Below are 27,067 nucleotides of genomic sequence, written 5' to 3'. Positions count from 1 at the left end.
ATCATCGGAATCAAAGTTGTCATAATCGGTTACTTGAACTTCTCCAATCAAATCGCCTAACACCAGCAAATTTGACAGATCCTCTGTATCTTCTTCGTCATCCTCATCGCTACAAATACTCTCGATACTTGAAGAAATTTCTTACAAGAAGTATTCTGGGATTTCTCTATCATTTATTCGGCGCGACATTCTATAAAAAGTACGAAAAAGACACTCATAGTCTCATGCATAAGATTCATGTACTTAGATTATGACACTTGGTGGTAGGGCTTTGTGCAAGCCCGTCTGGGTAGGTACCACCCACTCATCAGATATTCTACCGCCAAATAACAGTACTCTGTATTGTTGTGTTCCGGCAAGAAGGGTGAGTGAGCCAGTGTAATCACAGGCACAAGGGACATAACATAGTTCCCGAGGTTTGTGGCGCATAGGTTAATATTTCTTACAGCGCCTTTGTCTTTGGGCGGTGGTGACCACTTACCATCAGGTGGCCCATATGCTCGTCCGCCAACCAATGACATAAAAAAAAAACTCGCAACAGTCACGGTGGTTAGTTTACTAACTACTATATTTACGTTGTGAATACACTTTGAAAACGCAAAAGTAATAGCACTTTTATGTCAACACGTATAAAGTAGATATATGGGAATACATTGAGTAAAAAACATTGAAGAAGAATGCTTACTTTCAATTTTCAATTCAATGCAAATCAACTGCCACTCATTTGATATACCACCAATCAGTTGCATCTTGTCAAGCATTGTTCGAGCTTTTATGATAACTGAACCATTTATCGTTAGATTACATGGATTTTAAATTAAAAATTCGGAAAGAGGTGGTTAGTGACGCTAACCACTGAAAACTGAAAGAGCTAATGGGCCATAAAAAGGCATTACTGTATGCGCACATTGTTTACATGAATTATTTACAGTTAGTAACTAATTTTTGTACGCAAATAATTTCACGAAAATTACTTTCATGACAGACATCTTTATATTTATTTCATTTACTCTTTACTAGATTTACTTAAGAGGGAGCAGTACAACCGATATGCCGACATAGATTAACGAACATATTTAAAACTGATATAGCAATAGCGATAAAGATAAAAAAATAATTAATGAATTTGAACAAATTCTGACGAATTTCATTCTTGATTACTGTAAAAAATATTCTTCCAGAGAACAATGAAGTGTTCTTTGGGCATAGATTTTCTCAAGTAAGTACTAGATTGATTTCCGTTTTCTTATAGGTACCTCCATTTTTTTCTAGGTTTCTAGGTATGAAATTAATCTTTCTTAAAATACATAAATTTTATGAGTCTATTACTCACAGTATATGAATTTTTTCGATTGGAATAGTTTATTACTCTTATAGTTTGAGTAATAAAACCGAACAATCAAGCGAAAACTCCGGCGTCGTCATTAAAGTCGTTGGAGATACGTAGGTATACAAAATGAGATAACCTCCGTTCTATAAATAGAACAAGTTGCTTTGATTTCTCTAATATTTTAGAATCAAGAAGAAGAGTCGCGCCATAAATATGACTAATAATTTATTGATGGAACCGTAAATTGTACAGATCCGACGAGACGGCGACGACGTAAATTGAAGAGAGCTCTGGGAGACCTGATACATATTTAATGTTAGGAGAAAGTACTTACAGTAAAGACTATCAAACTTTTATCTTAAACTGGATATCATGCATCTGGTTTTGAGTGAATAGTTGGTACGAGGTAGAACAGTTTGTTAGGACGATTGGTGAGATTGTCTACATTTACCTAATAGCTAGGAGTCCCTGGCTAAATTCTGCAAATACTATTCACGTCATGTCATGTCAGGTCTGCAGTATCATTCCATAAGCGTTTTCAAAATAATATGATGAATATTAATAAATAGGAAATTGGCAACAACTGAAAATAAATTTAAAATTTAAGTCTGATCTAAGAATTATGTTAAAATTATGTGTAATTTATAATTGAATTTGATAATGATAATCAGTTATCATTAAGTTTATGATTCAATATACTTAATATATTTTGAGTCATAATGCATTCGATTATTTTTTTTTTATGAAACTTTTATTATTTTCTATATCAGCAAAGCTGTCTTTTTAGAAGTGTAGTGAGAAAAGCGAGCTCATATATTTTTTTAAATATTTTCGTCAGACGAGTTATTTAAGAATTATTTAATTGTTTATTGTACTTATATAATTTCAGTCATTTATATTATGTGTATTTTTTTTAAACGGTTTTCTTATATTTGAATGGATGTTAACATTAACTTTATTTTATTGTGTTCTAAATTTATTTACTATAAGAGTAATTAATTGTCATATTATATGCTAATGTTTTAAGAAATATTTTCTTTTACATAAAGGGCATTACTATTGATTTGTATGATATGATAAAAATCCCACGAAGACAAATGTTCTGTGAACACATTCTGGAACTTTCGTCTAGAATCTACAATTTCTAATTCAGATAGATAATAAATATTGAAAGTCATTTTTACATTGCATATGAATACTATATTTTAAAGAAAAATTGATCAATTAAAAAGTTATTATGAGTGGATTTTAAAGTATTGATATAATTTATGATATTGCGGGCAATTCTGTAGGCATTCTTTTTAATTTTTTCCATATATTTACTAAATTAATCTACTAAATAGATCATTATTTTGATGTATCTCCTAACTAAAGTTTAGTTTTTAATTAAAAAAAAAACTGAATATATATGTTTCACATATATAGTTGTAAAATATTCATATTTTGTACAAAACTTATAAAATGTAGGTTATTAAAAATCTCTCCGTTTATTACTTTTTTTCTAAGTTAAGAAAGCGGTGATACAGAGAGAGTAAGTAATCGACTTGGTTTTATACTATTTTATTTGTAATTGAGAACATTCAATTAGTAAGTTATAAGTACGTTTTTTAAACTGATGTTTTCTCGTATTTTGATAAATTATGTGTTATGTCATTGTCATGTTGTGTTTGACGTAACTATACGGCAACATCCGACATAACAAAAATATTGAAATCGCGTGAAAATGCGTCAATAATATTGTTTAAATACGAAATGAAATAATTGCTTGTGATGTCGCAACCGTTGGGGGCGTTTTCAAATGGATGGGCGATAGACACTGCAGCGCCTGTTGACCTCAGCAACTCTGATAAAGACGTAAGTGAGGCCCCCTGCGAACTTGTTTGTTTCGATAAGAGCTTCCCGAGTGACCTTTCGTGTTGTTTGCCTCCAACGGACTTATAATTATTCCTTTATCGGAGTTCCTGCAATGGTTATTTAAATGGCGTCATATAATCGCAGTCTCTGGTAAGTAAACATAGCCATGTACGTAATACGTAGGTTATATATTTTTGTAATTGAACGATATTTGCGCGTCAAATGGAAACTTGTCTTCAGTGTCAGGTAAGAATGATTTATTTTTAATTTAATATTTCACATTGGTTTATTAATATAATTAACTAAAAATTAATAACGTATATTATTACTGAGTAATAGAAGTCATACACATGAACTTTCTAAAAATAATTCTTCAGTTGCTATATAATTTAATTGAGTTATGTAAATAGTAATTTAAGTGTGAAGAAAACAAATTTGAAGTCACTTTTATACAATTGTTTTGGTATGTACATAATAGATATTGCAGTTTAAATATAACATTAATAATGAAAACAAAAAACAGGCGCACGGATAATAAATGCATAATATATTATATTAACTAGATATGTAATTGAATAATTTTGTGTTAAACTTAGTACAACTTTGGAACAAAAAAGAAACCATATAATATATTGCCTTCATGAGAAACTGTATTTTGTATCTACATTATTTAATTATCTTTTGACATTTTTCTATAATATCTTTTTGAGATGTAAACTTTTTATTGACTTTTATAAAAATACAAAATTAATTCCTCTCTGATTCCAGCAAGGCTATCTTAAGTAAGGCAAGTATATGACTTGCCTGTCTGCGACCTTCATTAAAGATAAAAAATAAAACATATGTACCAGTCAGATACTTCAGGGGCAAAAACTAAAATATGGTTTATCAATTATAGAGTACTTTGTATAATAAATATCTAATATGTGCCTTACATACAAAATAGTTCAGTATCTCTTTTCTCTGCTGTCTTGTCCATCATTTGTCTCCTCTGTTTTTATTATTGGTTACTATTGATGAGCTTTAGTGTTATTAATTAAAAAATAATGCAAATATGTTTTGAAAAGCAAAGTTATTGACAAAGTATAGAATAATTATATGTCGTCTAAATATGTTGTGTATGTCAATTTATAACTATTATTATTAGTTTATCGATATAATACACATTGATAATGCCTTGTTTGTTGCATTTTCTTAGATTAACACTGTGTATACACATCATTGATAAATAACAAACTACTTAATATAAATCAAATATGAATACTATACCATTTATTTATTTATAGAATAATAATGCTTTGACAATTAAATTATTTCAGTCTTACGCTATTTATGAACAGGATAAATGAACAATTAGAAAAAAATATGCAGTTTGTAATTTGTTATTACTGGGTAATGATTTTATAGTTAAATAAACTACATAACGTTAGATTATCTCTTTGGTCTTTTATCTGCTTTATAAAAATTGTCAGTAAACTCTTCATATTCTCATGTCTCATAAGCTGAGTGAAAATACTAATTACAACATTTTATTATCATTATAGGTTTGTCAGTCGTATTTCACTTGACATTGATAGTTCACTAATAAAATAAAACACAACATTCACTCCTCTATGCTCAGAAACTATAAGCAATAGTGTGACTTAATAAATAAATAGTTTTTGAATTCATTTAGTTATAAGAAGCAAATCAAATTATAGCATGTTTTTTTAATATTTTATTATTTTTTCTCATCTCATCATCTTCGGACATGTTGTCCGTGCCATTGTTTTATCATATTTATAATTTAAATTATATTATTTTTATTTCGCCTACATTTTATTGCCAAGCAGCATCACATACTACATTTTTGGAATATTTTCAATTCATTTATTTAAGTCATTGTCACATTTGGTCATCAGTTTGACTGTTGTCATCGTTTATTTTTTACATCTGTTTAAGTTATAGCGTTAAAGAAATGTGTGTATTTGTTTTTTTTATTGTATTATCTTCATATAATTATTCCAAAAACATCGAACGACTAATATGTCTCTGATAGGCAAGTGTACCTACTTCATTTACCCCCTGGTAAGCACGACACTGATAGCCGCTATCATAGGGTCAGCTTGACCTTAGACCCGCTCACCCACGACAGTTGTCTACAGCCGATAACAGCGCCTATAAATTACTAAAGTTGATTGCGTTGTACTGTTAATTCTCAGTCACTCGTTGTCCAGACGTGTATTCTATACCACGCTGCTCTGTTCCTCGCGTTTTTGTGAAGTTGCTTGCAATATTTCCTTATTTTTTATTAATCCTAATGGCTAAATACGTGAATTACAGTGATTTTCTATCTCCTAATTAGTTTTTGTTGTGTTGCGAAAGACATTGGACATTAACTTCATATATTTGAAGATATATTCGTTTAAAATTCAACTTGGCGACAGCATACATGCATCACTATTTGAACGAGCTCCCACAAAAAATGACAATTACATTGATGTACCGAGTCAACCCTATTTACTATTCAGATTACTCGGATACGATTTAGGCTTGCACCTGAAATTATTTCATCTAAAACTTACGCTGTGCCATTGGCTATACAATTTCGAATACTATAAATACGGTGTGTATCCGAAGGACATCACCTGATATTTGGTTCCTGATTGACTAAAAGGCATTAATTTTAAGAAAATGGATATCGTGGCTAATGTAAGTTTTTAAGATCTTTAAAACATTTCGTTAAATGGTTTTAGTCTAGTCTTAAATTATGAAATGGAAACCTCTTTCCTCTTAATTTATTTAAATGTTGCAAAATTTGTTATCTGTAAAATCAAATCGTACCACACCACGCTCGTGTGACACATAGGTCAGAGGGTATCTCTAAATAGCTACAAAGAAAACTATATCACTTAGGTATATATTATTTCGTAAATTATGAAGATCAAAAGTCAATGACTGTATTGTTAAATGTATGCAATATCTATAAAGAATTTTATGGATTTCTTATTATGTTTAATAGTTCTATTTCCGCCGAAAACTTGTGCAAACAATAATTTGGCATTTGAATAATCCGTTGATTTATTTTTATCTACAGTACCACCCTGTCTTCAAAGCGTTCCTTGCTGGTTCGTTTTCGGGTACTTTCAGCACGATTCTATTTCAACCCCTGGACCTGGTGAAGACGAGACTTCAAAACCCGAGTCAGCATGTTGTTGCGGCGACAGTCAAGTGAGTAATACATTTACGATAGCTTTTGAGGGTTTCTAGTGGTGTATTTTCTCAATTGACAACATTAAATACTTATTAACGATCAAATAAAAATGTATCGAACTAGATAAAGCCGTCGTATTCATATCACTTAGCGCATATTACAAACTTTGAACTCTACTATTTTTAATCAAACAGTTATTTTTAATTGGGACATTGTTAATATGAATACAAGATAATAACATGGCAACACAGACCGAGTAAGAATGATAACTGATATTCAAACGATTTGAGAACTTTCTTGATTGGGTTGTTTAATTATCCTCTATTTTGGTGTAATTATATATACTAAAAATACTAACCTTAAAAGTATTTTCAATAATCCTCAAAATTGTATAGTGAAAATATTTAGCGCAAGATAATATACATTTTAATAAAATTAAACATCTAGCATATTAATAGTTAAGAAAAACGTAATTGTCATACAGTTGTAATGGATAAGTTGCTGATGAAAGGTTTACGGGGGTGTAATGACGGTAGTACATTTTAAAAGTCATTTAACATAATATCCCGCTCGTGAAAGGGGGTCAAATCTTGCAATTGAATTTTATAGCAATTGCACCAAAGCAATCGCTTGCAACTAGATATTATTATAGGGTTTTAGGCTTAGTCAAAAAATATATTTAACAATGGATTATTTTCAGCGGCCGAATCCAACCCGGCATGATTACGATATTCGTTAACATCATACGCCAGGAACACATAGCCGGTCTATGGAGAGGCATGGTGCCGTCCATAGCTCGTTGCGTGCCCGGCGTTGGCTTGTATTTCTCATCGTTACACTGGCTCAAGTCTAAAATGGGCAAGAGTAGACAGGACTTGGGAGCGTTGGAGGCGATCACTTTAGGAGTTGTTGCACGGTCAATGAGTGGAATTGCTTTGATACCCATAACTGTTATTAAAACTAGGTAAGTTATTTTCATATAACTCCTTATTTAGCTATTTTGCGGATACAGTTTATATCCTAATTTTATTTTAAAAATTGTCATTAATTCTTGGTCTTATTCGTGTACTATTTGCTTGAAATTAATGTTTAATTGAAATTACTTGATGAAATTGAAGTGCAATTTTTGTGCTATTTGTGGTTTTTTTTCCTTGTGTGTCTGTTGAATGATAATAAGTGGACTTGGCTTATTTCTTAGAGTTGATTGACTTATTTGATGTAATACTATTCTTTTTGTTTTCTCATAAATATAATAAAATGAGATTTATTATTTGCATTTCTTTTTGCAGATACGAGTCCGGAGTTTACAAATACAACAGTTTGACTGGTGCCTTAAAAGCTATATATAAAGCTGAAGGTTTCCGTGGTCTGTCTTGCGGATTGGGTCCGACTCTGGCGAGAGACGCGCCGTTCTCGGGACTATATCTCATGTTCTATACACAGACGAAACAAGCTATACCTAAAGGTAGGGCATCAAATATATATTATTTGAGTAAATAGATGATGGAGCTTAGTTATTTTTTTATTTTTTTTTCTTTTACTTGACGAATGTTTGTTATATTCTGCCAATTTAACGAAAATGGAATTATAAAATGATATAAATAAATAATTATTTTACAGAATACCTACAATCTCCAGCATCAGCTAGTGTGGTACATTTCTCTTGCGGTATAATTGCGGGTATAGCGGCTTCGCTCGCTACTAATCCGGCGGACGTCTTAAAAACAAAAATGCAACTGTATCCGGACAAATTTCCGAACGCATTCAGCGCGGCGATGTATGTTCATCAGGTATGTGTTAGAAGATCTTTTATGTATTGAAAAATGAATCATGACAAGTTTCGCTAAGACTTCAATTATCATCGTCACAGAGCAGTCACACAGAAACAGGAAAAAAACATAACAAAAATTACTATATGAACGCTCGCTGAATACTAAAAATATAGACATGTAAGTTAGTACTTTGGTTCAAACACATTAGGATAACTAAAATTACTTTTATTAAAAAACAATTTGAGACCAATATTAAGAAATTAGCACTTTCTCTAACAGACGTGTAGAGCTTATCTGAAAAGATAAGAGTTAGTAGATTAATTAACTAATAATCATAGAAAATTAACGTCGAAATTAGCCCATTTTTATCCGTAAATGGATGGCATAGTTTTTTTTTGAATGACTGGCAGATAACGCTGCAAATCCCAAGGCTCCGTGGATCACAGGTCAATTAAAATTAATGGGTTTTTATGTCAATGTTTTTTCAGCACTGAACACGTGAACACGAGTTAACACACCCGTGTTTCAGAAAGCCCGTAAAACCCTTAGTCCGCTGTGAAAACAATTTTTTACAATAGTAATTATAGAGATTCAATTATTTTACCGCTGAGAATCAAATGGCCTTTTTATTATATATATAAAAAATGTAAAGGCAAAATTATATAAGACCATTAATTCGGGTTTCCCATTTTAAATGAGATTTCTAAAACATCGTGATAATATTATTTATGTTTCGATGACATTCTCGTGCGTGTCGCGAGATTAAAGCTTAAAACATATCACGTTAATCTAATTACAGCTACCATAGACGGTTTATTGATAATATCTCGACGGGAGTGTGACCCTCCATAATTATTTCGTGTCGTATCGAAGTGCATCAACGGGTCATATTTAAGTTTACTAATGATTTATCTTACTGAGAATTAGGGTTATCTTTCGTCGCACGCGTTTAATAAATATAATTATTATTAATAATAACGTTATGTCTGTGCTTTCTTGTGTTTATATAGCAAAATATTTATTTTAATGAATTACAAAAATAAATAAAAAGGAAATAATTTATGTTTGTAAGGGAGAAATGTGTTGATGTGTAAAGCATCTTTTCTATAGCTTTAAAAAAAGGGACGGATATATAGAGCCGATCCGCGCGCGCAATTTGAATTGACCAATAAGTTCGCGCGATTCTAGAGTCGTTCGTCAGAGGTTCCCAACTCATTTTCCTAGAGGCTGTAATGTTAATCTTGCTTATTACCAAGTTGAGATGTCAGTTGATACACATCGTAATATGCGACTACTGTAAGGATTGTTTTATATTATTGACTATAGATAATAGAGGCGATATACTAAATATACAGGTATCCATTATTATAAATGCGGAAGTTTTGTTTTTGATTTCTGGTTCTAACTGGTAAGGCTCTGCGCAAACCTGCCTAGATTACTTCCACTCAAATGCTTGGTGACACATCTACAATATTAGGAATGGTTATATTTTTCCAATTATAATAAATATAATAATATTCTCATAAAATTAATGTGCAATAGAAGAACTAACTAAGTTTCCACCTGTGGCTCCACCGTATGTTCTTTTCAGTACACCTGACGTGTATGCAAAATTATAATGTGACAATGTCATAGAGAAGTGTAACTGAACAAACTTTGGCATTTTTAATATTAGGCATTACGCCAAACAAAGCATTTATCTTAACGTGACAAATGTTTATAATATAATATATATGCCGTAAATATAACATATCGATACTTCAATGCAGTGGACTAACATTCTAGACTTTTTCGTTACACAACATTATGATACGTAACTGTACATATAGAATCTATAATATCATCAACTTTGTTTATGTAATTGCAACATCTTATCTAAAAACAAAAAATAAACAAAAATATATAATATGATAAATATTTTGCCTTATTACACAATATCCGTAATGTGATTATTTATGTAGATGTTTTATGATACGATTTGTTTCCTGTTGATATTTTGTAATGATGTCGACGTCCTCTTATAAATACACGTGTCAGTGCGAATATAAACATAATTGACAGTCATGTACCACCATTTATATCCGTCTTAAAAAAGGGAGGATCTATGCTCATTCATCTATTTTATGTATTTTAATCTGTATGACCTTTGTTTTGCTTCATTTTTTTTCCCTGGGTATATCTATATATAAATATAAGTAGGTATATTTATTAATTAGGTTGATTTATGATTTAATTGAATTTTCTAGCCGCTATTTTTATATAAAATCAAAAAGATAGGTACCAATGGTATTAAATATTTATTTTATTATTTGTTACAGACTTACGGAGTCCGAGGTTACTTCAAAGGTGCAGTTCCGAGAATGTTACGAAGAACTTTAATGGCGGCGATGGCTTGGACAGTCTTCGAAGAAATAACTCGATCTATTGGCTTGAAATAAGTTATTTTATTTTTCGTTTTTAAACTACTCTTTTTGGGTTTCTTGTTCCTTGTTTATGGTATCTGTTATCTACGTTTTGTAGAAATAATTTATAGTTTTCTATAGTGTAAGATAGTATGTATTGAATTAAATATTACATAGTTGTAAGCCAATAGGTTGAGTTAAGTGTAATGTTCAAATGTTTTATTTAGTATAAAGACAATGTGATATTGTTGATTATGAAATATAATTTTGAATTAAAAAAAAGTCGTTTTATTTTTATGTGTTAAATAAAATTATAATTTATTTACATATTTGCTATATAAAATTTTTCTAACGCTTGTGCTTAAATGCCATTATTGCTTATTATGTATAAAAAAATAACGATGACAATCTTCTTTGATTTTACTTTTAAATAACAGCAGTGCGATTCTGTAAGAAATCACTTCGTATCTCACTCTTGAAATTTTGACAACCGATTGTGATACGCCATTTTTGTTCGTGTATACTATAAATTTAATTATTATAGTCAATGTCATATATATAACTTTCTGACGTTTTAAGCTCGTGTTCTGTGGTGAGTTTCGAGTTTTTCGGTTACAGAATAGCGCTACAGGTACATTATTTTTTTATATGGCAATTGTTCGTATGTCATTCTAAATTTGAAATTTTTTTTCAGCGTTTTCAATGGAATGTCGGCTTCATATAAATTCAATGCCTTCGTATTTCTGATTTTCGACAAATGTGTCTTGAAGTAGAACAGTACCGTCTGTTGTGAATGCGGTGATGTATGTGGCAGTTTTACCTTCGTATTCCGTTGTTTTTAAAGCAACAATCGCTTTGTCTTCCGAACCAGGAATGAACTTGAACGTAGAGAAGCCAAGCTTTGGTTGATGTTTCACTATCTGCAACGTAGATATAGAATTTAAATAAATATACATTTTTATAACTACATTAAATCAACAACAGCTCATTATTAGTCATAGTTGATTTAAAATTCGAAAGAAGAATACATAACGTTGTTTAACTAAGTGTGTGTGCAAACACAGTCCTTCATAGTCTAATGGGACGGCAATGTAACATCAGATACAAACACGAAAAAAATTAATTCAAACTAGTCAATACATTTACGAGGCACAATATTTACTGACTACCTTAATTAGCATAAAAAAATAACAAAATATCATTATAGTTATGTGGATATTAGGTAATAAGATATAAATCATTTCATTATAAATATTGTATAATAATTATATTGAACCGGGATGTAAACTTTTGTGATAGCAAGGTTCATTGATATTCAAAATTAACGTGATATAAAAATATAAGGTATGTTTTTAACTTCCGTGTAGCCCAGTCATTATAGATTTTGTTTATGGTTTGTTCAGAAACGGCTTTATTAGGGTATTTAGCTTAATATTTTTACTAGACAAAACAAGATGATTTTTTTTTCTTTTGCCAGATTTACTATTTTGTTAAATCAGCTCGAAGTCTGGATGTTACTAGTGACCAAACACTTCGAAAAACATGAAAATCCTTTGATCGGACGCATATTAAAATCGTTTTGTGTCGTTTCCGATCGGATTATGAGAGTGGAAATAGAGAGTACCTACACTAGTGTGTGCACCCATACTTGTGCAGTGTAATTTGTTTACACAGTTGGCTAGTTATCTTTGAAAATGGCCACTGTGGTGTGAGACCGTCAGCCATAAAGACATTTAATATTCTCCTAACTGATAGTCATAGTGTAATTTTATTTACCTACCACAAAAAATAGATTATATTTAATAAAAATATTTGTGACAGTTAGGTACCTATATTTTAGTCATAGATAAAATATAGTCTCAGATAATCATCAATCAATCAGTCATCTATTATTAAAAATAATAATGTTTTGTATTTAATATAATCAATTAACAAACCTCTTTAGCTATAACATTATTAAAATTACTGTCAGCAGAAATCAAATAATTGCAGCCCATGACTTCATCCCTTGTTTCATTATAAGATTCATGACTGCATCTTCTCGGCAAGAAATACCATTTTTCGTTTATACTTGACCATACTCCGGACTCATGTATCATGTAGCCCGGCCATTGAATCCCTATTGAGAGTCGGACGGCCTTAAATTGGTGTACCCAGTTTTGGTGTTGCACCTAAAAATAGAAATGTCTGTTATTACTCATTAGACATATATTATTTCATTTGCCATTTTGGTTTATTCCAGAAAATTTTAATGAAATGAGGAATATCTGTTACTTTAAGTTACAACAGAAGAATTAGGATGCTTGTGTAAGAACAATACAAGCATAAAGTAAAGTTAATTGTACAATAAACTGTAGACTGTACAGTTATTCTAGGACTTATTCGGACTAGACTCTGTTATAAGTATAACCTGCCTTTTTCGTTGGTAATGTTACTCCAATCTGATATGTAAGATGTTGTATCTCATGTGACATTTGCTCACACTGGAATTAATTCTTTATACTTAATTACAGTAATAAAGAGTCTGGGTGGTAAAACTTTGATAAGCCTACAAAAACAAAGCCTTACTGTATTGGGAATTAAAGTACTTGCTCTAAAAACTTATATGTTGTCTCAATCAATAAATATTTGTCTGTGTAGATCATTAGAGCTTGTTTTCAGTAGGCAGCATACAGCGTACCAAATATGTTAAAATAGTTTACCTCTCCATGCATATTTATAGCCTTTACCCACATGGGGTCAAAGCTCTCAAACTCTCCACTTGCAGTTGTCCATTCTTTTCCCATTGACCCGACATATAATATTTGGTCTTTTATCGTTGCCCACTCAGACTTGAATCCTTTCTCATTATGGCCATTACCATCTGACAATATAACCCATGGCACCATTTTATTGTTTATTATTTCAAAAACCTAGTAAATTATAATATAAAAATGTTTAATAATTTTTTATCCTTCAGTTTGTGTACCAAAAAAAATAATTAAATGATAATTAAATAAAAAATATTTTAATATGAAACTTTTTCTAACAATCAATTTATAAATTAATAAAACAAATATTATTTACCATGCCAGAGCGATCATCAAAAGTAAGTAATCTGCCGTTATAGACTATTAGCTCAGACAGTTCCATGCCTCGTCCTTTCTGTGCATAAGTTGAAGACAGCATGGTTGTGGGCTGTTTGTCCCAAGTGACGGTAACATATTGCTTTGCAGCATCATAACTTAGAAATCCTCTTTTTAGATAGCTATTAAATGTATGAGGTTTTGTATGGCTCTTAGAATTAGTGTCTAAATCTGCTACAATACCAATTTTGTAGGTTATCACATTCCCTGATTGAAAGGGCGCGGTTAAAGGATATGTAGCGTTATATGGCCACGAATTTCTAGTCCATTGGTGTACCGAAGAAACTGATTCACTCGTACACCAGTTATAATAAAATAATATTAAAAGAAAAACACCTATAAGTATGATTAGAAACACAAAATGTGGTTGGAGTCTCACTGCATTGCCAACTCTATATGTGGCTGGAGTCCTAAGCGCTTTGCGCCAATCGCGAAGACCTTTCATTTTACGATCTTCAAATTCGTAATAGTCATACATAACGTATTGATAGTTACTTAGTTCATATTTTATTGCACTGATTCGTTAACTTCAACTATACTAAAATAATAAGACAAGATTTCATAATCATTTACGTTTGCTTAATTTTAATAGAGGTATTAGATGACTTAAATATGTGTTGCTCATTTTCGTAAGAAACCTTAAAATTTGATCTTATCAGCAATAACAGCTGAACATTTCATGTACTTGATGTATGACAGCTGACGTATGACGTTATCATCATTGACAAGTTGACAACACATGATGACTATATACAGCATTAGACAGATAAATTATTTACATCATAATCCAGAGACAACTATTTTTTATAAAACGGTCAATGGAAAATCAAATAAAAAATCTGTATCTTGCTAAAAATAGATTATGACAACACTTCATTTTTAATGACAATAAAAATTATAATTTATATCCTAATCTGACAGAGTTTGAGTAATAAGTTACATTACACATAAGGAATTATAATAAATAGAATAAATACCTATTTTGATGTAGTTTTTCCCCAACTCGATAAAATCTTCCACAGCTGGACAAAGGTTTCACCCAAAGATCTGAAAATCACTTTGTGGACAAAAGCCGATCTTGCGTTACTTGCATTCAGTTGCTTCCCGCGACCCCCACCAGATCGTCAGTCTACATTGCAGGGGTTCTGCCCATGTTGCGTTTTCAGAAGAACTTTTCTGCTCCATCGAACATCAGTTCTAGTAGCTATGTGCCCCACCCACTGCCACTTCACTATTCTTTCGGCTATGTCGGTAAATTTGGTTCGGCGTTGATGGGTCGGGATTTCGACATTTTTGATTCGGTCTCGTAGGGAAAGGTCTTTAATATAACTGAGGTAATCATGGTTTTGGTCAGATTTGTAGTAATTTAATCATACTGAAAAATTAGGAAAAATAAGGAAGACAAACACTTGCCGACATTTGGCCCATTTGCCCGTTCGTCTAGATATTACATTAAAAATAAAAGTCATCAGTCATGCAGGCTCACGACGTTTGACGCGGCAAAGTGTAATTGTAATTTAGGATTTGTAATTATTTTCCTCCTGAAACGACTTTGATAAAATATTTATTTTTTATTTGTGGTTAGCTGTTGTTGGACCAGATAGGTGCCGTTGTTGTCGATACACAGATTTTTCAAACTGATAATTTTAACATTTTTTTTTAATTTTCCCAAATAAATTCTTGCTCTTAATTTTTAGTCTTCTTCTTACTCTTATTTTTCGGTCTTCGAGCACTTCTCAATGTTTTGTCTGGGTTTGTGAGTGTATAATTAAAAAAAACATATCATATATATATAAAACAAATGGTCAAACAAACTGTGGCATAATATAACTATATTTTTAATTGAAGTGACAAACTTAGCTCTTAGTAAGAAAAAAAAACATAAGTTTTATTAAAATTGATATTAATGATTGAATTGAATGAATAAAGAACTGAACAATGAAAAAAATAATAAAAATAAATGACGGTTTTCGATCTCAGTTCAGACTTTAACGAATCGTATTCGATCTTATTTTATAAAAAAATTATTGCTTTGCTTTTCTGTTACGAATTTATTAAAGCATATTTTATTGGCGCTTAAGATATCACTTCACTTTCACTGAAAAGAAACTTAAAACTAATTACTTGCGCTCCTCGTACATCCTGTAAAAAACTTAATTGAAATAAAATTAGCTTACACAGTACAGTAATTAGTTTGTATCTCTTTTTAATTCATAACCATTCAAATTGTTACAGCGCGCTTTCTATATTTCTTAATCATTTATCATCTTCTGAGACTAACCAAAATATGTCTCATCGAATTTTCTCTTATATTCAGTAAGATGTATTTTAGTTAATGCTATTGTTTTTTTTTATTTTGATTTATAATAAATGAATGTAATTAACTTTACAAGGCTACTAAAAACCGCGACTGCAAAAAAAGCAATATTTACCTGTACCTAAATTGCCTTACAAAAAGTGTGAAATAAAAAAAATACATGCTACAAAGACAAATTGATAAATAAATAAAAAAATGTACTGTGTAATTATGAATAAGCATCATTTATTCAAAACACAATTAAACTTTATAAAAATCAATAGAAATTACATTATTATAGAAAAATATATCCACTTATTAAATACACTGCTAGCCGTTCGGAAAAGAAAATACTCTGACCTGAGAAGAACTGCCGAAATAAACTAAAAATTAAAACGTCTTTTTTGTTCAGTAAAATTAATAGATACTCTCTTTTTTAAACCACAAAAGCTTATGGCAGCAAATTGACTGTAATTTGTACAAGTACATTCAATTGAGATAATATTATTACACCTGAAAGAAATGGAAAGTAAGATAGTGATATAATTATGTTTTTATATTGTTATAATTTAATAACTTAATAACAAAATAAAAGTTTCGAAATTCGTTTGTCTAGTCTAGGCAACAATTGATATTAAAGTTGATTATTTTTTAATAAAAATGACTGGTAAATTGCTATTACAGGTTTTTGACGAAATAAAATTTGTAATAAAAAATTGATGTCTATATATTTATTTAAACTTTACAACATAAGTATATGAGCGAAACATTACAACAAATGTAGGTATGTTAATGACAAAAATAGTTTAACTTATATGTAACGTGCTAACAAAAAAGTACAGGCTGTTTTTTGATATATAAAAGAAAAAAAAAATATCTGTCAATATTATTGTAAATAAACAAAACAGATAAAAAAGCATTATGAATGGAATATTTACAAATGTTTTGTGGTATTTGGAATTCGTAGCCTTTGCCGTAACGTTGATTTTATTTTTCTGTTTCATTTTGTATATAACTAAAGTAAATTACGTGTCATATAATATGCGGTACGACATGCGGCAGAAGTATGTATGTTTTTTATATTACTTAAATAAATAATATATTTTATGAGCACGAAGCAAGTTATTTTTAGCATATAAAGGGCATGTAAGAGAAGTTACGACTAAATTCCAAGATATTTTTTTATAAATATTATAATGTCATCCCCTCATAAAGAAAAATGCTGTACTATTATAAAATCCGCAACCAAAGAGGTTTTAAGAAAATATTATAAGTATTGGAAACACAATTAAAAAATACAAACTTTTAAAATGTATTATACCCCGAACTATATTAATTATATACAAATTTTATATCTAAACTCGCCGGCTTATGATTTAATATAATATAAATGTAATTAATACCTTATATCACTCAGGATTAATGTAACATTTTACCAGAATACAGTTGGATCAATAGTTCCGTAGTTACACTCTAAATATAAAAAACAAATAATATCATAATAGATAAGTAATCAATCTAAAATCCCTTCAAAATAATAACTAGATATGTCCCCGGGTGTTTCCAATAAAACGTGCTTAGGAGTATTTCGAAATTGGTAGGTTTAATTTTTTTAACATAGTGGCTATATAAGACTAAGACAAAAGTCCTGAGTTACCGACTTAACCCAATTGAGTCCTAATGGATTTTGAGTATGGGAATAGAGATTGTATAGTATATTGTGTTATTGTAAGGGAGGGGGAAATCACGATTGTGATGATAGTTTCAATAGTTGTAGACGTGGAAGTATTACAAACTCTCATTTGCATTTTTATTAATATATTTTTTTTTAGATACATGGCTGACGGCACGTGGTTTATACAAGGCTAAGTATATGGAAGCGAATAACAAGCATAAAGCTATACTGTAAGTTTTTTTCCATGTCAAAAAAATACAATGAGTTCCAGCCTTTCAATGAGGTCGGACTACATACATGTCATTAAGTAGTCCGTACTCAGAATCCCAACTCGTTCCACACTTCCACAACCCCTAGATCCGTATATAAAAAGCATCGTTTTATCATGTAAGAAAATAAATCAATATTATCTCATCAAGAATAATAAATAAAGTTAATGTTAAGTAAAGTGTTTACTTGGTAAAAGTGTTTTGTGCAGGCTCCTCTGGGTAGGTACCGCCCACTCGTCATATATTCTGCTGCCAATCAGCAGCCAATGTAATTACAGGCACAAGGGACGTAACAAATAATAAGATTCGAGATGGTCCAGTGGATAGAATAAATGGATTTTAACTGAAGGTTGCGGTTTCTAACAAGAGGACAGATAAACACTACTTAGTTTTCACATAATAATCTCCTCTTGAATATGAGAAAAATAGCATATATCAGTAAAAGATACATACAAACATTGTGTACAGACACGACCATTTCCAGTTTAACTTTAATCTCTTTTGCAAAAAACCTTTATTACCGTTTTATTTCATATCGTCTCGATTCTGAACACTGACAATATAAATTAATTATACTACTATTATGTACGAGTATGCAGTGGCAAGCGAGCAGCGTGCGTTTTTTATTTTTTAAATTGTGTATCGATAAAAAGTAAATAAATTGTTGCCGCACCAAGCTTGCCTCTATATTATATAGTTGTTGTGTGTAAGCTACAGTACACACACAGACACACAAGTAGATGCGAGATTGTATTTATAATTGTGTATGTTTACATTAAATCTTGATATTTATTTTATGTCACAATTAATAATTTCTATCAAAACTGTTCTCAAACTTTTTACACTTTTTCACATATAAATACATCATTAATAAAAAAAACTTTGCCTATCAGTGGCGTGTTACCTACAACAAATATAGCAATTTCTATGGGGGAATATGGAAGACTTTACCTATATCACGATTGTAGAAATAAGTCTAAAGACTTTATGTACGTGGTGCTTGCGTGGATTGCAACTTCTTCGGTTGTTTTTCACGTGTCTCAATGTCAGGTTTGGGTTTGTGTGTCAGGTGATGTCGAGAGAGGCTCGAGCCAAAATCATCTGAGATCTTCCCTTGGAAATGTCAAAGCGAACTTAATAGAAGTAAAAGGCCGAGTGTAACTACAAGCACTAGGGACATATACATACATAGCATTTTAGATCTCAAGGTTGGTTTTGCATTGGGCATGACTATGGACGGTAGTGATCACTTATGTCATTAGGTGGTTGATTTACCGGTCCGCCTACCTATATCATAAAACAAAAACTTACTTAAATAATTATTTTTTAAGCTTAGAACAAGTGATATGTACGAAGCCTATACGAAAGCGAAAGTTGAAGAAACCGAATCAGAGACCCGTGTGCTGTGATTTGGGATGTGTTTGGTTCTGTAGACTTATAGGGAGTATCATGACAATTGCTTTGTGTTATTTCGGAGCCTACGCATTTATATCAGATACGAAATTGAAGTTTGGATTGTTTGTACCTTGAATTCCAATTGCGTATAGAATAATAAAATATTTATTATAAAATTGTATTTGTTTTTCATTTATTTACCTTATCAACAATATAGCCATACAGCCAAAACACAATTTATGTTTTTGTTTTTCTATTTACAATATTATTATTTTTTGGAATACATATTCCACTATCGTCTAATACTCTGTGTATATGAATATATAATCTCATGCTCTGTCTGTTTGTCTGTTTTGCATAAATCTTTGCGTTAGATATTTAAGCAGAAAATTTACAGCATCAAGGACATAATATTATAACATATTGACTATCGAAGACCACAGGGGCGGAGTAGTATTCTACGATAAACCATAGGCAGCATTTAGTATAAAAGGAATTAGTGCTTGTTTTTTATTGTATCGCATAACGCTTGACGCATTTTTAATCTGACTGAGTGGATTATTTATTTCTGGCACGGCAAATGTTTTCGACATAGTATTATTGTTCTATGGGACATATTTATATATTCATAAAAAGCAAAGCAATTTTTCCGTTAGATAAAGATTAATCTTACAAAATAGTCTTAGATAGGATTAAACTAAGGTGATAATAATTATGAAACAAGAAAACATAATTATAGTCATCTAATTATCTCATGAAAAAAATATGGCGAAGAATTCATTTGATAGGTAATAATTTGGATATATTTTCCATATCGTATTCGAGTATAATTAAGATAAATGTTATTATGCAGCACTTTTTCATCAGAGAAATCGATGATTCATTTAATTCAGACGTAATTTGATGATACTGTGTCCTTGTAATTTTAATGAACTACATATAAAATTATAGTATATCGTTTCTGTATAAATAATTCAACTAGGTACATAATCTTTCTAATTCTGACAGCTTGAAGATGTAACTCTTTTAAGCAAAGATCTCTTTACTCGAGAGGACACGGAGTTTATTCAACCAAGCTTATTTGATACGGTATGTCCGATATGGTTTTCCTCACAATATTTGCTTTCCCCACTAAGCTAGAAATTATTTATAAACACAATTGAAGCACCAGAAAGCTTAGTGTTAGTCACTTCCTCGAGTTTGAACTCGCTATCTTTCTGTTGTCTTAGATTTTCGCGATTATTACACATTGAAATAAAACTAGTTTTTAACGGATTTAATCGCGTATATTAATTATTTTAACATCCCGACGTTTCGAGCACTTTGCAGTGTTCGTGGTCACGGGCAGACTGATAAAACTAGTTTTTAACGGATTTAATCGCGTATATTAATTATTTTAACATCCCGACGTTTCGAGCACTTTGCAGTGTTCAGTCTGCCCGTGACCACGAACACTGCAAAGTGCTCGAAACGTCGGGATGTTAAAATAATTAATATACGCGATTAAATCCGTTAAAAACTAGTTTTATTTCATCGCTATCTTTCTGTTAAGATTTACGTGTTATACTCGCATGTCACGTCGTAAAAAAAAAACATTACGCAAATAAAATTGTATAAAACTTGATTCAAACTTTTTCAGTTCATAATGTTCGAGAACATTACCATAATGATTAAACTTATAAAAAATCACAAAGCAATACGCATTTATATTATAAATATTTGCAATACATTGTTCAATTAAAGTAATTGAGATTATATCTTTGATTACTAGACCATCAGAGAAATGTTTTTTGTTCAGCTTTTAGTTATTAAAGCAAAACATGATCGTACTTTCGAAAAGATTACAAAGGAGACTGATGTGTTAATATAATAATTGCGACTAATGCTATCAAAATGAAAGTAAAGATCAAACGAATTAGAAATAAAATAATGTCGGTATTGATTTTTTTTGCAAATGTGTCAGTTTTTAGACGCGTTATATTCATAACTTTTCAATGTTAATTAAGTTTATTAGATTATTTTACTGATAGTTACTTACGTCTGCACTTCTCTGTTGTTAAATGTTAAAATTACTAAATGTATTATGATTATAAATGTCTTATTAGATGGTCGTTATTTATTGACGCTGAAAGCGGGTTTGGGCTGGACAGAATTATATTAGAATTTTACATAGAAATAAAGAATGAATTGAAATATATAAAATACAATTAAACTTTTTCGAGTAAGAGTGTATAAATATGACATTATTTTAAACAATGTCACAGACAACCTGGAATTTGCGGAAAGCATTAGTGCAAACGCTTAGTATATGTATTTTTTGCTCATTCCGTAAGTCATTTAATGTTTTTAATATACATATATATTACGTACAGACATAATTTACCTTCTGTTTTGTTATGTATATAGATTGAGTCGTGATTGTTCGTTCTACTCACGCCTGACAAATTTGATTAGCAGATCCTTTGTTTGAGAAGCTGAATGTTTTATAAGGTTTTTTGCGCAAAGATGGACAATGGATGCTGCGCACGAAAATGTCTACAATGTAACGGACTTAACATACTTTCTATTTTTATCTTGAAATTAATTTAATTCAAGTTTATGTTTAAAATTATTTCAAATGTACCGAATTTGTTTGCATTGTATGCTCTGATTTCAGAAATTATTATTTCTTTGATGAATAAAAGTATTACAACTATTGTACGATATTATGGCCTATCTAAATTGTTGTAGAGTTACATCGATTTTTACTCAGACATTCTTTATTGATTATCATTCAGGACAAATAAATGGAAAGAATTTTGATTTTAGAAAAAAAATCGGCGGGAAAGATTTACCTACTACGGAGATTCTTGTCGGCTCTTCTCAGAATACCTAATAAATATGCTGAATCGATGATAGCTCTTTATTTAATATAATCTGGTAAAATTAACATTCAAAAGCACGAGACTACTTATGCATTAGTATTATTCAAAATTTCGATTTAGCAAAACGGACAATACGATAGAATTTCGTGGCTTCTGTCTTTGCATATTATTTGGAAATTTTTCGATGATGTTTTTTTTTAGTATAATAATTTCAATATTGTATTATACTAGTAAACGTTCTAAAATAAGGTGATATTTAGAATTCATTTGGTCGAATTTAACCATAAAATCTAATAACTTTTTAATTTTCATTCCATATTCAATGGTATTAAAATAAACACAAGTATATTCAATTATATCGTAGTATTCTAAATCTTCAGTTAGTATAAAAATATTTTTAAAGTGTTCTTGAAGTTCTTTTGTAGCCGACATGCCGGAAAAATAAGTTTACGTAACATAGTGGATCAAATCTTGGTGCACGCAAGATGCTACAAGGAAGTGAATTCTGCGATGCGTATTTTACGACTTTAACTAAATTACATGATTTCATTGGCAAAACGAAACTTTTTACTAACTGTGATTTCTAAATCATTGTAATAGAGCTATGAATATGTATAATAGTCATGCTAAAAAACTTATAAGCATAATTATGTTCGATTTTCGTAATTTTTTAACTCGTCCGATATATTTCAATGAAACTGAAATACAATATAACGTATTAATACAAATATCCTGTGTATCCTTTGCTTTGTAATAAATTTAACAGCGAGATATATCAAATTTGAATTTTTTGTTACTCATCTAGCATTTTAATTTTCATTCATTAATTTCATTCTCATCCCATTCGCACCGTCAGCTTGTATGTAGTAATTCTTTTTGAAGCTTATAACAATTTTTTTGTTATATTCCTAACGACGGTGTAATTGTAGACGCTATTTTTTTTAAATATTTCGCAAGTATTTTGGCACAACATCACCAGAGTCAAGCAGGCCGCAAACTTTTATATAAAAATAAATATTGCTTGTATAGGTATAATACGTTATAATATGTGCTTCTATATTGAATTCGTCGTCCAATCAACGTGCTTTGTTGTTCATGCGCGACGTGGTTAATGAAAATTAGCACAAATGAACATCATTCGTATTGTATGCGAAGTACGAATATAAGATAATTATTCGACCGAATGTCCTCGTAACACAGCACCGAACTACAATAGCTTCCGCCTGTTAACTCAGCCATGGGTGCGTAAATTTCGGAACGGGCTGTGTATTCAAGGCACGCGTTTTCAACAAGACAAAAATAAACATTTCGCCGCTGATACCGTTACCGTTACACGGTCACGACATTTGGTGACGTCTTTTATGACGGTGGAATAGTGGACGTTATTTTTAAATGGAATAGTAAAATAATAATTCGGAAGTACAGCTTGAATTCAAAATCAAGTTCTTCAATTTCACTTCTTAGTTCTTTGCCTTTTATGTGTGTAATAAGACAGTTTATTTTGCCAATATCACGAAGGATGGAGATAACAAGAAAATAATTGATCGGTGCAGCCGAGAATACAAAATCAAATACATATTGAAGACTACCATATAAGTAGGAATTGCCTTGTTAATCCTGAGCCTAAAACAACACATACATCAAAATAATAGTACACACATGGTGCTTTCTTCATAATATATTTCAAGAACTCACTTAGTGGTGCTTGCCATTGCTTAAACTCGCAGCCTTCGGCAAACGTGATTGACTCACAAGCCCATCTGGGCTCTTTTTTTAACAAAGCTTATATAACATACTGTACTTTAAATGATTTAATTGTACCGATTTTAAATTGGATATCAGACGTATTACTATATTGTCTAGCTAGCACTATAAGGTTTCACATTTATTTTCAATTCGATTTTTTTTATATATTCGTCCGATAAAAATAACGTTCAGTGTAATGCGAACGAGTTCTATAACAGAGTGATGTTCAGTCTAAGCGGTCAGCGTGTCAACATGTAAACAAGTTCATCTTTGTTTTAACTTGTTTGTTCCCTCACAAAAGCGATGTTTGCATTCGGGGGGTGATAAATGAAATGGGGCGGATGTAGAGATTCAGAGAGCTTTTATAAAGTAACCCATAATATGAGACGATTTGTTTTATCAAACATTGTTTAAATGTTTTCTTTAATAATCGTAATTGGTTATCTAATATAGGAGATACCAAATGTTAACATTTAGTCGAAAATCGGACATAAATTATATTAGCAAGCAAATAGCATTCAATACTTTTATATTTGCACAACGGAACGCTGAACATGATAATCAAAATTTCACAATCTTAATTCGTTCGTTCTTTAACAATATAAAAATAATTCGTTCTCATTACGATTTGTATATTAATTGTGCACAATTTCCATTAAAACAAAAACAAATTAACGGAGATCTATAATAAGATATCTTACAGAATCATGAACAATAAAGATAATAAAATAACTTAATAATCCGTCATGGCCAGTGGTGCAAATCTTTAGATATATATGCATTATTTTATTTATATTAATAATTTCGCGCAGGTCTACGATAGACCCTATCGAAACCTATCAAAAATTGTTGATCATTAAATAATTATTAAAACATATTTTCCTAAAATTCGTATAATCGAAATATTTCCATGTTAAAACTATAAAATTCAATGACATGAAGTTCAACGGGCGGCCATGTTTGACGTTTCCGGGTTCGTTCAGTAAATGTGTTCCAAATACGTAATAATTTCGTTAAGGGGTACGGTAAACTCAATAGAAATTTAACCACAATAAATTATTAATAAATGATAAGCCGTATTCGTTTCGTTTCTTTTATTTTACCCGAGCGAAGCAGGGTTGTCATCTAGTGTTTCTATATTTTTCATTTTCAGATTGTCCGACAGGGGTAACTACTGCATACTTTTGTATATAAGACAGGGTTGTCGTAAATCGTCATAACTGAGTATTGAAGTTATACTAGTTAGTTAGTTATAATAGTTAGATACTATTATATTCAATTGGCATAAACTATGTCGTTTTGAATCTAATATAGGGATAATATTTTCGTATTGTTTTTAAATCATCATCATAAGCCCACATTCGTCCACTGCTGAACATAGGCCTCTCCAAATGCACGCCACTGTGGTCTTTCTTCGGCAACTCGCATCCAATTATTAAATATCTCAACTGGAACATCAAAATCCGAATGTACTGGTCAATTCCCAAAGTGTAAACGGAAGCTAAATAATGTAAACTTTGATGCATTTTATCGCATTTGTAATGTTACTTATGTAATCAAAGCAGTTATAAGCCTTGAAGTTTAATTGATTTGGCAGTAAGGAATGCCACATGGTATGAGCTACGTCACTCGTACGTAGATCTATAGCGCAACGACACTAAAGATATAGTACAGGGTTCTATGCCCTAAATATTGTATTTGTATAGCACGCTACAATTTTTATTAGTTTTTGGAATGGTTCAGAAACAATAAAACTATATAAATTTATGAATCTTTTAACGAGGTGAATATTGTAATAAATTAATTGTCTAGAAATTAATAATTATATGACAGAAAAACTTTGATTTCCCACCCCTACGAATAATATTATGCTTCTTCATGGTAAGCTGTGTAACAGTTGTCTGGTCGTTCATTAATTTATTTGATTGTCTAACAGTTTGTACATTGATCATAAACAACGTAAACGATAAGTGCCTACCTAATTTTATGAAATGTAAATAATATATACGTTAACTAACATGTTAACTACATGCAGGTACCACCCACTAATCATACACACTACCAATAATAATTATACTAAGTATTGTTGTTGTGTCCGGTTTGAAGGGTGAGTGAGCCAGTGTAACTACAGAGACAGAGGACTTCTGTGTCCCCAAGGTCGGGGGCGCATTGACGATATTAGGGATTATTAAATTTTTTTACCATGCAGATGTTTATGGGTGGTGGTGATCACGTACTATCAAGTGGCCTTTTTGTAATATTTATGTATGTGAAACGTAAAATAATACTTAATTTATTTATATTTTGATCGCTACTAATAATTATAAGGAACTTTGTTCTTCGAAATATTTTGTAAGTCAGAAAGTATCGTAACGTGTTAATTACAAAGGAATTAAATTAAAACGTTCTTTATATTAAATAGTCTAAGCAGGTAATTTTATTTTACTTGTTATACTTTGAATTTGTTTATTAAAAATAGCACTTGGTCGTACAATGCTATACATACAGCGCAAAGGTCTCAGTAACAACCATTATTATACACACATTTTGTTCTTTTTTATGTGTCGGAGACTTTTTTATTTTACTGTATTCTGTCTGTCGACGAGTAAAAATAAGGTTTTATTGTATGATTTTGATATAAATTTAAACAAATATTATAATATAATTAGTGATCCTACTTACTGTATTAACTGCTTGTATAACATTAACATTAACAGCTCTCTCCTCTCCCTTTGAGGAGAAGGTTTGGAGTATATTCCACCACGCTGTTCCAATGCGGGTTGGTAGAATACACATGTGGCAGAATTTCGTTCATTCATCTCGGCTCTCCACTGGGCCATCTCGGCTCTTTGCTTGTAATGCTTGTATGTCTTACTTGAAACAATGTATTATATAGGATGAATGTACAGAAATAACATCTCAGTTCCCGAGGTTGGTGGCGCATTGGCGATGTACGTGGTTAATTTTTTTACGATGCCGATGTCTAAAGCAGAGTTGACCATCGTTGTCATTAGGCGGCCCGTTTGCTTTTTCAGTAAAAAGTGTAAACCGATTTTTTTTCATAGAAAACGCTTAACAACCATATTTTTATTTATTTTGATAAGGATTAATAGTTAATACAGTGATCCATTCGAATTGGACAAAAG

At 30.9% G+C, this 27,067-nt stretch overlaps 2 protein-coding genes and 1 long non-coding RNA gene across 5 annotated transcripts; 2 read left to right on the top strand and 1 right to left on the bottom strand.

The window, feature by feature from the left end:
• The first annotated feature begins 3,003 nt into the window (after positions 1-3,003).
• On the top strand, positions 3,004-10,747 carry LOC125065575 (mitochondrial glycine transporter-like). 3 transcript variants are annotated; one of them, XM_047673259.1, is made up of 6 exons: positions 3,004-3,184; positions 6,261-6,394; positions 7,078-7,341; positions 7,667-7,842; positions 7,998-8,167; positions 10,468-10,747. In XM_047673259.1, exons 1-6 carry the CDS (start codon positions 3,101-3,103, stop codon positions 10,585-10,587), a joined length of 948 nt encoding a protein of 315 aa, XP_047529215.1. In that variant the 5' UTR covers positions 3,004-3,100; the 3' UTR covers positions 10,588-10,747. The 3 variants fall into 3 exon arrangements, with proteins under 3 accessions (XP_047529215.1, XP_047529216.1, XP_047529217.1); XM_047673260.1 differs by lacking the exon at positions 3,004-3,184 and adding an exon at positions 3,392-3,430 and having other exon boundaries at positions 10,468-10,746; XM_047673261.1 differs by lacking the exon at positions 3,004-3,184 and adding an exon at positions 5,241-5,875 and having other exon boundaries at positions 10,468-10,745.
• A 131-nt stretch (positions 10,748-10,878) lies between these two features.
• On the bottom strand, positions 10,879-14,357 carry LOC125065573 (apyrase). The gene is made up of 4 exons (XM_047673258.1): positions 13,618-14,357; positions 13,254-13,463; positions 12,489-12,722; positions 10,879-11,471 (listed from the first exon to the last, which is right to left on the bottom strand). Exons 1-4 carry the CDS (start codon positions 14,152-14,154, stop codon positions 11,268-11,270), a joined length of 1,185 nt encoding a protein of 394 aa, XP_047529214.1. The 5' UTR covers positions 14,155-14,357; the 3' UTR covers positions 10,879-11,267.
• A 2,620-nt stretch (positions 14,358-16,977) lies between these two features.
• LOC125066017 lies at positions 16,978-19,440 on the top strand. The gene is made up of 3 exons (XR_007119649.1): positions 16,978-17,036; positions 17,805-17,877; positions 19,248-19,440. It is a non-coding gene; the product is annotated as an uncharacterized LOC125066017 (long non-coding RNA).
• The last annotated feature ends 7,627 nt before the right edge of the window (positions 19,441-27,067 follow it).

Source organism: Vanessa atalanta, chromosome 8, assembly GCF_905147765.1.
Source record: "Vanessa atalanta chromosome 8, ilVanAtal1.2, whole genome shotgun sequence".
NCBI classification, from domain to species: Eukaryota; Metazoa; Arthropoda; class Insecta; order Lepidoptera; family Nymphalidae; genus Vanessa; species Vanessa atalanta.
The sequence above is the reverse complement of the archived record's forward strand: the minus strand, read 5'-3'. Positions and strand labels throughout refer to the sequence as shown.

Bases quoted from the DNA above. Each gene is read 5' to 3' on its own strand.
- LOC125065575 (XM_047673259.1), top strand. From the start codon at position 3,101: ATGTCGCAACCGTTGGGGGCGTTTTCAAATGGATGGGCGATAGACACT. The intron at 7,843-7,997 runs GTAGGGCATCAA...ATTATTTTACAG, and splicing joins GAAACAAGCTATACCTAAAG to AATACCTACAATCTCCAGCA. The intron at 8,168-10,467 runs GTATGTGTTAGA...TATTTGTTACAG, and splicing joins CGGCGATGTATGTTCATCAG to ACTTACGGAGTCCGAGGTTA.
- LOC125065573 (XM_047673258.1), bottom strand. From the start codon at position 14,154: ATGTATGACTATTACGAATTTGAAGATCGTAAAATGAAAGGTCTTCGC. The intron at 13,464-13,617 runs GTAAATAATATT...ATAATTTACTAG, and splicing joins TTGATGATCGCTCTGGCATG to GTTTTTGAAATAATAAACAA. The intron at 12,723-13,253 runs GTAAACTATTTT...TTCTATTTTTAG, and splicing joins CTATAAATATGCATGGAGAG to GTGCAACACCAAAACTGGGT.